Source organism: Rhinoderma darwinii, chromosome 9 (assembly GCF_050947455.1).
Source record: "Rhinoderma darwinii isolate aRhiDar2 chromosome 9, aRhiDar2.hap1, whole genome shotgun sequence".
Lineage (NCBI taxonomy): Eukaryota > Metazoa > Chordata > Amphibia > Anura > Rhinodermatidae > Rhinoderma > Rhinoderma darwinii.
The window spans coordinates 63,336,866-63,350,666 of NC_134695.1; the positions used below are offsets into that span (position 1 = coordinate 63,336,866).

Below are 13,801 nucleotides of genomic sequence, written 5' to 3' on the forward strand. Positions count from 1 at the left end.
AGCGGGGATACACACACTAACTGCAGTCGCCTTTCCACCCGGGTGCTTCTTAACTTAGTGGCCGTCGCTACCGCTGTAGCAGCCATAGCAGCTGCTAGCGGTGGCACCGGGCATGAGGGCGGTGGCGCCGTTAGCATCTGCTGCGGCTGCTATAGCGATAGCGACGGCACTATAGCAGAGCAGGGAGGTATCTCCCTGCTCTGCTATCTACTAGTGCCACTGTAGCTCCCTGAAGGAGCGGAATCCCCATGTGGCCGGGGATTCCGCTCCTGGAGCGCTGCTTGATGTCTCTGTCCATATATGGACAGTGACATCAGGGGAAACTCCTGAAGCGGAATCCCCGGTCACAGCGTTGCAAACGCTATGACCGGGGATTCCACTCCAGGAGAAGCCAATGACGTCATGGACACAGACGACAGGAGCTTCTCCTGGAGTAGAATCGATGGTCACAGTGTCAGCAACTCTGTGACCGGGGATTCCGCTTCAGGAGTTTTCCCTGATGTCACTGTCCATATATGGACAGACATCAAGCAGCGCTCCAGGAGCGGAATCCCCGGCCACATGGGGATTCCGCTCCTTCAGGGAGCTACAGTGGCGCTATCTATACTGGAAGGGGTTGGGGGGGGGTTCAATCTACAAGGGGGCTGTGGGCTGTGTGGCACTACCTACAAAAAAGGACAACTGTGCAGGAGCACACAAAATACCCAGCTTTCCCGGCTATCAAATAAATGTGTGGAAATAAACTAAGATATAACTTTTATTTAATCTAGCTAAAAGGATTAATCCTTTAGCTAGTGCCCCACAGCCCCCTGGGTCCCACACACACACACACACACACACACACACACACACCGTGCACCCTGTAGATAGTGCCCCCCATAGAGCCCCCTGTAGATAGTGCCCCCATACAGCCCACCCCTGTAAATAGTGTCCCACAAATAGCTCCCCCTATAGTGCTCCACAGATAGCCCACCCCTGTATATAGCCCCTCTGTAGATATAGCCCACCCCTGTATATAGTGCTCCACAGATAGCCCACCCCTGTATATAGTGCTCCACAGATAGCCCACCCCTGTATATAGCCCCCCTGTAGATATAGCCCACCCCTGTATATAGTGCTCTACATATAGTCCACTCCTGTATATAGTGCTCCACAGATAGCCCACCCCTGTATATAGTGCTCCGCAGATAGCCCACCCCTGTATATAGTGCTCCGCAGATAGCCCACCCCTGTATATAGTGCTCCGCAGATAGCCCATCCCTATATATAGCCCCCTGTAGATATAGCCCACCCCTGTATATAGGCCTCCTGTAGATATAGCCCACCCCTGTATATAGTGCTCCACAGGTAGACCACCCCTGTATATAGCCCCCCTGTAGATATAGCCCACCTCTGTATATAGTGCTCCATAGATAGCCCACCCCAGTATATAGCCCCTCCTGTAGATATAGCCCACCCCTGTGTATAGTGCTCCATAGATAGCCCACCCCAGTATCTAGCCCCCCGCAGATAAGGCCCCCCCCCCATAGATTAAGCCCCCCCGGTAGATAAAGTCCCCCCCCCCCCATAGATAAAGCCACACACTGTTTTATTACAATAAAATAACAAACTATTCAAACTCACCTTAATCCCGTTCCCACGCTGGCCGGCAGCAATGAAGACCTGCTCTCTTCTGCGCAGGTCTCCTGGGGTTGAAAGAAGTGTCTATGAAAGGCACTGATGGCAGGGCAGGATGACTTTCCCTGTCATTCTGCGCCTTTCAACGACGCAAGCGGCGCAAAGTATCGCGCCGCTTCACTCGTAGAAAGGCGCTGAAAGGCCGGGCACGGAACGTACCCGGCCATTCATTGCTTCTAATTGTACCTGTGTCCTATAGACACAGGTACACATTATAGTGCATGAGGAGGTGGCACTGGCGCCTCCCTCTAAGTTGCGCCTGCGGCACATGCCCTGCCTGCCCCCCCTTGCTACGCCCCAGTGGTGGGGTCCGAGCACTGAGACCCCTACCAATTGGTAAAATTAAGTTGCAGAAGTGCTCGTGTGTGAGCTTAGCCGGTTTATTTCTGTTTGGCTTTTTCCGGAAAGCCGATGTATCGGAGTACGGGCTCATAGACTTTCTATTGATCCCATACACGATACATTTATTTATATTACTGCCCTTTTAAATTGTCTTCCCTCTGCATCTTTCATGTTTAGTTCTACTTTTATTCTGTGTTCCCTCTTGTCTGCAGTGATGACTGCTCCTGTTTTATCTGCCCCTACTATATGTGTTATCCTGTGTATGCCTGCCATGTTATTAGCAGCCACAAGGTGTCACTGCAGGACCAGTGACTGAAGAGACAGAGCTGTCTGACAGGAAGTGGAAGAGAGAGAGAGACTGCTGACTCTAGGAGGACGGAAGTGTATCTCATGACCTCTAGTATTCTGGCAATAGCAGATAGCTCCCTCTGTAAGGGTACGGCCACACGGAGCGGCCCTGACCCGGTCGCAACGCGGCCAACAACCGCGCCGGCACCATGCAGGAGCGGCTGACCAATACCTCTTTAAGAGGTATTCCAGTTACATGCGCACTGCTGCTCCATTCATTCTCTATGGGAGCGCCGGAGATAGCGGAGTGCAGTGTTCGGCTTTTTCCGGCGCTGCCATAGAGAATGAATAAGTTGTTGTAATTTGCAAAATCGTGTGGCCATAAAGGGTGTATGAATTCATGGGCGCACGATTTTGCAGATAAAGGGACGGTTTATCCGCATTAACGTGCGGCCACTAACAGGCTGTTTGACAGCCGCACCGGACATGGTGCTGGCGCAGTTGTTAGCCGCGTTGCGACCATGTCAGGGCCGCTCCGTGTGGCCTTACCCTAACTGTCAGAGGCGCATAGACGGCCGAGCGTAGTAATGTGGGTTCAGGCACAACCTCTCCAAGGGGGACTCTAGCGGGATCAACGTCCCCAACCTCAGTTCGTCCGCTTGCTCCCATAAGGAAGAAGCACTGTTGCATTGTTGTGATCTAAGTAAAGTATTATTTAAAGAGGCTCTGTCACCAGATTCTCAAATCCCTATCTCCTATTGCATGTGATCGGCGCTGCAATGTAGATAACAGTAACGTTTTTTTTGTTTTTTTTAAATGTTCATTTTTGGCCAAGTTATGAGCTATTTTATATATATATGCAAATGAGGTTTGAAATGGACAACTGGGCGTTTTTTTTTTTCGTTATGTACAACTGGGCGTGTCTTGTGTTTTTAACTGGGCGTGTTTACGTGTATCATGCTGACCAATCAGTGACCAGTCAGCGTCATACACTCCTCTCCATTCATTTACACAGCAGCGATGTGCAGCCACATAAACAGAGATTAACGTTAATCAAGTGTCCTGATAATGAATACACATGAAATCCAGCCTGGACGTCATGTGTATTCAGAATCCTGACACTTCTGAATCTTTTCTTTGAGATTTTCAGCAAGGGAAACGAAATCTCGCGAGATTACGGAGGTAAACGAGATTTCGTTTCACTTGCTGGAAATCTCACAGAAAAGATTCAGACGTGTCAGGATTCTGAATACACATGACGTCCAGGCTGGATTTCATGTGTATTCATTATCAGGACACTTGATTAACGTTAATCTCTGTGCATGTGGCTGCAGATCACTGCTGTGTAAATCAATGGAGATGGGTGTATGATGCTGACTGGTCACTAATTGGTCAGCATCATACACGTAAACACGCCCAGTTAAAAACACAATACACGCCCAGTTGGACATAACGGGAAAAAAACGCCCAGTTGTCCATTTCAAAGCTCATTTGCATATATATAAAATAGCTCATAACTTGGCCAAAAATGAAAGTTTTTTTTAAAAAAAAACACGTTACTGTTATCTACATTGCAGCGCCGATCACATGCAATAGGAGATAGGGATTTGAGAATCTGGTGACAGAGCCTCTTTAAGGAAAAGTTGTCGTATCCGTTATTCTTCACTAAGAAACCTGCCTACAAGTGGACTGTGGGGTAAAGATGGTCTGAAGTTTCATATTATTGCTTCTGTCCTTGGCTAAACTAGCTGAAATCTCTAAAAGTCCTTGATGAAATGGAACTCTGCTAATATGCTGCACATCATTTGGTAGTTCAGTCACCCCATGTTAAATAGAAATTAACAGTAGAGGACAACTATTATTTACAAATAAAAAAAAAAATTTTCATGTCTTTTTTTTTGCCTTTTAATACTTAAAAATGGCATGTACCTTTTTCACCACTAGATGGCAGCCTACAACTATCTGACTTGTTATAAAGGAGTACATTGAACATCTGTGGGCTCCTAAAAGATTGCAACCATTGTACAATGAAATTGGTTTCCAACTGTTTGGGAGAAATAAACAAACCAAAATTGACTTGGTTTTCTTTGTTATTTACCCCATAAGCTGTGGAGAAATAGCAATGTCACAAACATCAGCAGCAATGAGTCCATGGCTCCACGCTGAGCGGAGCAGCTTCACAGGCAGGCAGCTCATTCTCTGTCAGTCAAACCTTGGCAGGCAGCAGACATTAAATACGTGTTATAAGGAACTTTTTTTTTGCTTACTTAGAAAACTTCTTGTTATCCCGACGTAAAGTACGATGAACCGAACATATGGCGCCTGTCTGGTCTCCATTATTGTTGTGTAAGGTTATCATGCATAGAACAGGAGGTGGGCGCAACCAAAGGGGTGAATATTATACGTTTTTGGGAGTGTGGCTCACTTTACACCCACTTTGCTTGATCGATTAGGACATTCCTTAAAGTGAATGTCCTCCATTGTGCACTATTTATTTGTTTTTTTTAAATATAAGTAGGTGCAAAATTATGCGCTGGTATATTTTTATAAAAGTCAGGGCTTCGTTTTACTGACGGCTCCAAATCTGCATAGGGAAATTTATTAAGACTGGCACTTCATACGCCGAGCAGCGAACGGGCCTTATATACGATGCAGCAATTCGACGTCGTCAGTGCTGCATCGCGTACAGCGTCCGTTACGTTGTATGATCTGTGGAGGAGGGATGAGGGAGCCGGAAGGGTGGAGAGGTGCGTGTAATATTAATTGTTGTATTTATTTATATAACTCCAATAGAGGGGGCTGCGGTTAGTGTGATGGAGGAAGGCAAGGTACGAGGCGCAGCACAGGCCTCTACATTGCTACACCCCATAGAGTAAAATCTACGCCAGCTAGGAGGTGACGTCGATTTTCACTATAATCTACGCCAGTTTTTTGGTTTAAATTATAATACATTTGTTGGGCTGCAGTGGCCACGCCCCTATTTACTGAGACCAAACCCCTTTCTGCAAAAGTGGTGAGAGTGGTGTGAAATGGCTATAAGTTTTGGGCCCTTTTTTTACTTTTCCTCTCCAGAAAACTGGCCTAGAACGGGTAAGAAAAGACCCACAAAGTAAAATTATGCAAGCCTGAATTTTGTTAAACGATAACAGTCCTGCAGCCTCCACTAGGGAGCGCTGCTTCCCCTTCATTTCTTCTTGCTCACTGTGAATCCTCGACACGCATTTAGCGGCGATTCACAGGTATTACACCCTTCTTCGCCAATTGAAAACCCTGTATTAAAGGGGTTGTCCGGGCACTGACAACTGATCGTATATGATCGTGGGGGTCTGACACCTGGATCACGCACCGAACAGCTGCTCCGGCTGCTTCCGGGCACTGAATGTCCATGCCAGAAGATGGTCCGGTCACAGCATAGCGGCCGAGCTGCAGTACTGTACAAGTGAATAGGAGCAGAGCTGCTGTCGGCTTCAAATACTGCATACCGTTCATAACATCCGGTGCCCGCAGGCAGCAGGAGGAGCTGATCGGTGCATGGTCCGGTGTCGGACCCCCACCGATCATATACTGTCGACCTATCCCATGGATAGGTCATCAGTTGTCCGTGCTTGGACAACACCTTTAACAACTGCGCGGTTTCTAATTAAACAGTCGGAGGATTTTTTCACAAGCAGAATTCACGCTGATTCCGAACACATCGGATTCAGCTTGATATTTCTGCCGTGTGAACAAGGCCTAAGAAGCTGAATGCTGGTAATCCTATCACTGGACTTTACCATTATACAACAAAGCGACCCCTTCCCCCTTTGTTGACACTGCGATTTTCACTAATCCGTTCAAAGGGTTAACGCGCCATGATCGGAGGTTCCTCAGACGTCCGCGCAGGAGCGTGCCTCTTTTTATTTTGCTATTTTTACCTTTTTTTAATAATTTTTTTGTGTTTTATTAATTAATTAATTTATTTATTTTATAATTTTATTTATATTCTAAATTGTTTGGTTATCGGACGATTAAAGAAAAAACTGATGCAACGAAGGCCATCTCACCGTCTATAGCGTAACGTTTCACGGAAAAGAAAAACGGACGCAATGAAGGCCATGTCACCATAGCAAAAAGTTTCACAAAATCCATAAAAAGTTCAACATTCTAAAATATTTATGGCTCAAGAAAATAAATAGTGACGGAAAACAAGAACTGGTGATATATTGGTGACTGTGGCCGCAGCCGGTGTCGCTGTACTGGCAGCTGTATACTGTGTATATACCTCGGCTGCATGTTTCCAGTATGTGAGGGGGCGTTCTGCTGCTGCTGCTGGGAGGAGATCTGCAGGGACAGGACGTGCTCACGTCTCACTTCTCACTCACTTCCTGCTCTGGGGACTCTGAAGAACTTCAAGACTGGACGTTACCAGGCAGGAAATCCAGGGTTTATGTATCCAGTCACATGTGTGCTGTACATGACATTGTTACATTGTATCTCTTTATGATTCTTTGTGGTCATTAAGTGGCTATACTGGAAAATACACGAAGCAACCAACTTTTCTGGAAAGTGAAAGTGGGAAACAATCCGAGAAGCATATCCTGGTGACACGGGCCGAAAAAGACAAAATGGACAAATTCTCGGTCATGTTGTTAAAAATGTCCGAAAAATTGGACGATAAGGAACTGGAGGATATGAAGTTTCTTTGCCAGAAGAATATTGTGAAAAAGAAAATGGAATTGATCACCAGCCCCATACATCTGTTCCGGCACCTGAAGGAGCTGATGGAAATCTCTGAAGACGATCTGAGTTTTCTAGTCAAGCTGTTCAACACAATTAATCGTCCCGATCTTGCGAAAGAAGTAGAACGTTTCCAAGGACGACAATCCAGGTCCAGTCCAGTCGAGTCCAGCGAAAGAGGTAAATGTCCAAGGGATTGTAAGAAGAGAAGGGGGTCCTACAGTAATGTCATAGTCACTGCGCCATATTCTGATATTTACATGTATAGGTCACCTCTAGGGGAGTGGCGGAGCTTCGAGCCCCAGGGTCAACCCACGTGATGTGCACTTACACTTGGGGCCCATTCACAAGAACGTGAGTCTCTTCCGTGTGCGGTGCATGGAAATCACGCACAGCACACGGACCCATTGATTTCAATCGTTCACACAAGCGTGAGTTTTCATACGGCGAGAGTCCGCTGCGTGAAACCCACGGCATGTCCAATATTGGTGCGTGCCCATTAAAGTCAATGGGTGCGTGAAAACCACGCACAGCCTACAGATGCACATCCGTGTGCAGTGCGTGATTTGCGCATCAATTCCAATAAAAAAATAAGTGCTTTGTGAGTGCGTGAAAAACACATGTCACTCACAAAGCACCGATGCATAACGCAACACACACAGACAAGATTTACGTGCGTAAATCTGACACGCTCGTGTGAATGTAGCCTAAGGGAATTACCAGTTTTATGTCAATTAAGCTTAAAGGGAACCCATCACCAGCATTTCACCTATTGAGCTTTACTTATCCCTCACTGGCCGCTGCTATAAAAGTTCATTGCCGTTATCCCCTCCTCCTAAACTCTTCCTCCGACTGTAAATAACGGTCTGCAAACATTTTGCGCCTTTTATCGTAATAATCCGGTGTCCCTTTGTGCGCACACACCAGAAGAGGGCATCAGTGCACAAGCGCGGGATTTAGTGTGCTGGGGGACGGCGAGGAGCTGTCAATCAAAAGTAAGGAGGCGGGGTAAACTCGGGAAGACTTGAGGAATGAAGATTTGACTCTTTTATGCTCATTAGCATACGGTGCGGGAACAATAAAAAACTGAATACTAAAGCTACCGAGCCGACTAAGAAGACAATTATAGGTTATATAGAAATGATTTTTCACCCACTACCACCAGGTATTGCTGGTTTAATAGGTAAAATGCTGGTGACAGGTTCCCCTTAAAGGGGTGACTATTAGGTTATGCAGACGTCATAGAGGAGGAACCGAGGACTCAGTGCAGTCATGTATTACATCCAATGAAACGGTGCCATGTAATACCACACGTGCCTGCATAAAAAAAGGGGTTGCCCTTTACTCCAACTTTTCTTTCTATTACAAATGGCGCGCGGAGTCCTAATAAATTGCACCTTCATACTCCTCACAGCTTCCAGCACCTGCACATACTGTACATCGTGCTGCTACTCCAGAACTAGAGCTGCGCTTTGAAGCATCTTTCCACTTCAGATTATATGGGAAATCCCATATCAAAAATTTCCCTATAAGAACATATGACCTAATGGAGAGATGTTTACATAAAATCGGAAAACCCATTTAAATCTGTAAATGATATGTATCTATGTGATATACATTATCTATCTATCTATCTATCTATCTATCTATCATCTATCTAATATCTATCCATCCATCTATGATCTCTGTCTGTCTAGAATCTGTCTGCACCCTCACTATTTTCAGAAGCTGTATCTTTATCTGTTTGGTTTTTTTTTCCATTATTGCACAGATCAGCTTGACCTGGCCTTTGACATCATATGTGATAACGTCGGGAAGGACTGGAAGAAGCTGATTCGGACACTTGGGGTTACAGATGTAACAATGGATCAAGTTATCTATGCAAATCCTAACAATATGCGGGAACAACTGATGCAATGCCTGAAAGAGTGGAGGAAAAAGAAGAAAGATAGTGCCACTGTGTCCGCCCTGGTACAGGCTTTAGAAAACTGCAGAATGCGGCTGGTATCAGAAAAAATAACAGATGCCATTAACCTCAGTCATGGGATGTCATAAAAAACGGGCAACTTCCAAATGCTGACATTTTAACAATAATTATGTATTATCCTGGAAGAAGTTACATGATTTTTCTATTTTCCTGCTACCTGCAACCGACGCTAGGGGGAGCTCATGGCATACATATTTATATAGATTATATTTAGCTCCCCCTAGTGGTGGCTGCATCGGTAGATGTGCTGCCAACAACGATAATATTTCACTTTTTTAAAAGGATACGACCAGCAGATGATCGAGCGTTTGCCCGATAATTGCCCAATGTAAAACCCCCTTAAGTTGGTGCTACATAAATAATAGATAATGATTAATTCACTGCTGTCTTTATTTCACGCCTCACTTTTGTATCTTTGAGTAGTTCTATAAATTACAGGACAATCTAATCTAAAGTGTAGAATAAATAAAAGGCTCCCTCCACACCTATTTCTTGCCAATTAAAGTGGTTTTCCTGAATTTAAAGGGTAACTAAGCCCTCAAAAAACTTCTGACCTGTCATAGTGACAGGTCAGAAGTTTTGATCGGTGGGGGGTCTGAGTACTGAGACCCCGACAGATCGCTAAAACAAAGCGGCAGAAGCGCTCGGTGAGTGATGTGCTGCTTAGTTTCTGAACAGCTTTCCTCAAAAAGCCGAGCGAGGGGTGTACAGAATGATAGACTTTCTATTGTAGACCGTGAAATGCTCTTGATTATACAGACTTTGCCAACTTTCTACATAAATTACATCAAACACTTATACATGGGGGTGTTGGGGTTAGTAGTATTATTTCTGTCATGCTCCTGGTGGCCTAGTGTGGTTTAGCGGTTAATACCTGATACTTCTCGTGGTCTAAGGTGAAGAAGGGGTTAATATCGATATACATTACACATGGTGATTATGGGTTAATATTTAATATCCCTGAATGTCCATAGTGCTGTAGTATGTAATTAACAAACCACTGAAATAAGCATCTGTCACTACTCTATGCTGTCCCCTGAGGCAGATTTTTCAAGAAGTGTAATACCTAGTTTAGCCTCATGATGGCACTAATGCCAACTTTCATCCACAGATCTGTACTAAACATCAGAATGTTTTGGGGGTTTTTTCATACAAAAAGTCAGCCAAGACCAGAACAAATAAAATACTTAGAACCAGAGTATAATAAAATAGAATATGCTCCCTTCCTTTTGGAAACCATAGATTTATCATAGTCTGGGTAGAAGACAAGCCATGGCTAACATACTGCACCAACTTTTGAAAGCACTGTACTCATGGAAAGCGCTTGTATTAATAAATGTATATGAGGAGAATGTCACCCCCTCCTGCACTGTACAAAATGATGGCTTTTGGCTGTAAGTTTGACCATAGATGTAAGATCAAACATGTTTTTTTATATTTTTCACTATACTGCTAGGAAGGAAAGTGGCCTAAAGGACAAATATGTGTAACAATGGGAAGGATCTGCCTTGTCAGAAATAACGCAACTGTTGCAGATCTCCAGGGGCACAAAAAGAAGTCATAAGGCTCCATCGCAAAACTTAGAAGAGGCCACACTTCCCAAAAAGTAGGAAAAATGCCCAAATAATTGGATTGATTAATTTTTGTTATTCATGAGGGGAGCGATCCGCCCATCTATTCTTGCTTCCCTCCACCCTCCTCACAGTGATTGCAGATACACAGCAGCCATTGAGGAGAGGCGGGGGAGCTCGATCTCTTATGGATGTAGTACAGCAAGAGTGGAGAGGCTACCCCTGGTGTAAAGTTTATCCTTACTTTGGTGAAGTTTACTGCTGCCCCCAGAATACAACATGGCACTGCGCACTACACTTTATACCCATCACACCTGACACAACCTGCAGAAACACAGAGAAGGAGGATAAGAGAAGCTGCAGCTGCATCCCCCTCCTCCTCCCCCCCCCCTGATTACTATTTACTGTTTAACTCTACATGGATTTTCTGGAAACATAGGGGATTTCTGAACATTTTAAGGGTATGAAAACCTTTGAAATGTTTTAATTTTTTTAATACAAAGGTCACTGTTGTGTTTTGTACAACTTTATAATTAGTTTTTATTCAAAAATTATTTTTACTTTTTGAGATACAGCTGCTTTGTATCCTGTATACTGAGCAGCTGTATCGTGTGCTAAGACCTGAATCTGTCAGGTCCTCAGGACTGACGGGTTCAGTGTTGACGGGTCAGACACACAGGATTCACTAGTAATTGATCACATTTAAGTTATGATCTTAGATGTGATGGATAACAGGTGGATTCTGGGTGTTTAACCACTGACACTGCACAAACCCGTTAGTCCCGCGGACCTGACGTGCAATGTTTCCTCTAAGTCTTGGCAGCTCCTGAGCGGGGCAGTTAGGGAGCAGGGCAAGTCTCCATCAATGGTGATCTGATGACCAAAAGTAATACCCCCATTAAACGCTGATATAGCGACTAAATAAGAGAATAAGAAAACTTATTTTAAATTAGTTTTAATTACTTTTTTAAATACTATAATATTACAAGTCCAGCAGTAAAATAGACAACACCAATTATAGGCATCAATGAAAGAATCACTCATTACACCACTGTCCCTATAGATAGCGCCATACAGACTGCCTGTAGATAGTGCCACACAGACCCCTGTAGATAGCGCCACACAGACCCCCCTGTAGATAGCACCACACAGACCCCCCTGTAGATAGCGCCGCACAGACCCCCTTTAGATAGTGCCACACAGACCCCCTTTAGATAGCGCCACACAGACCCCCTGTAGATAGCGCCACACAGACCCCCTGTAGATAGCGCCACACAGACCCCCTGTAGATAGCGCCACACAGACCCCCTGTAGATAGCGCCACACAGACCCCCTGTAGATAGCGCCACACAGACCCCCTGTAGATAGTGCCACACAGACCCCTGTAGATAGCGCCACACAGACCCCCTGTAGATAGCGCCACACAGACCCCCCTGTAGATACCGCCACACAGACCCCTGTAGATAGCTCCACACACAGACCCCCTGTAGATAGCGCCACACAGACCCCCCTGTAGATAGCGCCACACAGACCCCCCTGTAGATGTATATACTGCCGCACAGCAATCCCCCCTCCCCTTGTATATACTGCCGCACAGCAATCCCCCCTCCCCTTGTATATACTGTCACACAGCAATCCCCCCTCTCCTTGTATATACTGCCAAACAGCAATCCCCCCTCCCCTTGCATGTACTGTCACACAGCAATCCCCCCTCTCCTTGCATGTACTGTCACACAGCAATCCCCCCTCTCCTTGCATGTACTGTCACACATCAATCCCCCCTCTCCTTGTATATACTGCTGCACAGCAATCCCCCCTTCCCTTGTATATACTGCCACACAGCAATCCCCCCTCCCCTTGCATGTACTGTCACACAGCAATCCCCCCTCCCCTTGCATGTACTGCCAAACAGCAATCCCCCCCTCCCCTTGTATATACTGCCACACAGCAATCCCCCTTCCCCTTGTATATAGTGCTACACAGCAATTCCCGCCCCCCCCCCCCCTTTATATTACAACACAGCCCCCTCAAGAACCAAAAGATTGTACTTACCTTGCCCCGCTCCCATGAAATAACAACTCTGGAAAATCTTTTCTTAGAACTGTACTGTGCCGCTCCTCTGTTATTCCTATTGGAAATGTATGAATAAATTGACAACTGGGTGTTACCTGTGTAGGGGCATGTCCCTACACAGTCTCATCTGTTAGCCCAGATTGGACATTGTCAGTCTGTGTAGGGACACACCCCCAACTGGTAACACCCACTTGTCAATTTATTCATAAATTTAAAGGAGGAATAACAGAGGAATGGTACATTGCAGGGTTCTAAAAAAAAAGATGCTTGAGCATTGTTATTTCAAGGGGAATACAAGTATTTACTAAAACAGACATGTCAGGAAAGGTGACAAGTCCTCTTTAAAGGCTATGTAAAGAAGACTTTTTTTTTTTTTACTAAAACAATCTATTATAGTGTTTAATGCAACTTTGTAATTGGTTTTTATTAAGAAAAAAATGTACTTTTTGAGATACAGCCTCTATGTATCCTGGATACTTTGAAGCTGTATCTTGCACTCAAACCTGAATCCGTCAGTAAGGGTATGTGCACACACACTAATTACGTCCGTAATTGACGGACGTATTTCGGCCGCAAGTACCGGACCGAACACAGTGCAGGGAGCCGGGCTCCTAGCATCATACTTATGTACGATGCTAGGAGTCCCTGCCTCTCTGCAGGACAACTGTCCCGTACTGTAATCATGTTTTCAGTACGGGACAGTTGTCCTGCAGCGAGGCAGGGACTCCTAGCATCGTACATAACTATGATGCTAGGAGCCCGGCTCCCTGCAGTGTGTTCGGTCCGGTACTTGCGGCCGAAATACGTCCGTCAATTACGGCAGTAATTAGTGTGTGTGCACATACCCTTAGACTGATGGCTTCGGTGACCGTGGGTCATTTATTTCTCTGACACGCAGAATCCAGCTGTTACCGATCACATCTAAGTTCATAACTTAGATGTGATGGATAAGAGGTGGAACAGGACCCGCTGTCACCAAAGCCGACAGTCCCACTGACGGATTCGGGGTTTGAGTGCAAGATACAGCTTCAAAGTATCCAGGATACATAGAGGCTGTATCTCAAAAAGTACATTTTTTTCTTAATAAAAACCAATTACAAAGTTGCATTAAACACTATAATAGATTGTTTTAGTAAAAAGTTTTCAA

General features: G+C 45.3%; 1 protein-coding gene across 1 annotated transcript; it reads left to right on the forward strand.

Annotated features, from left to right (window-relative positions):
- Positions 1-6,681: 6,681 nt before the first annotated feature.
- Positions 6,682-9,386, forward strand: FADD (Fas associated via death domain). Its single transcript, XM_075837037.1, has 2 exons — positions 6,682-7,203; positions 8,795-9,386. Exons 1-2 carry the CDS (start codon positions 6,912-6,914, stop codon positions 9,076-9,078), a joined length of 576 nt encoding a protein of 191 aa, XP_075693152.1. The 5' UTR covers positions 6,682-6,911; the 3' UTR covers positions 9,079-9,386.
- Positions 9,387-13,801: the final 4,415 nt, after the last annotated feature.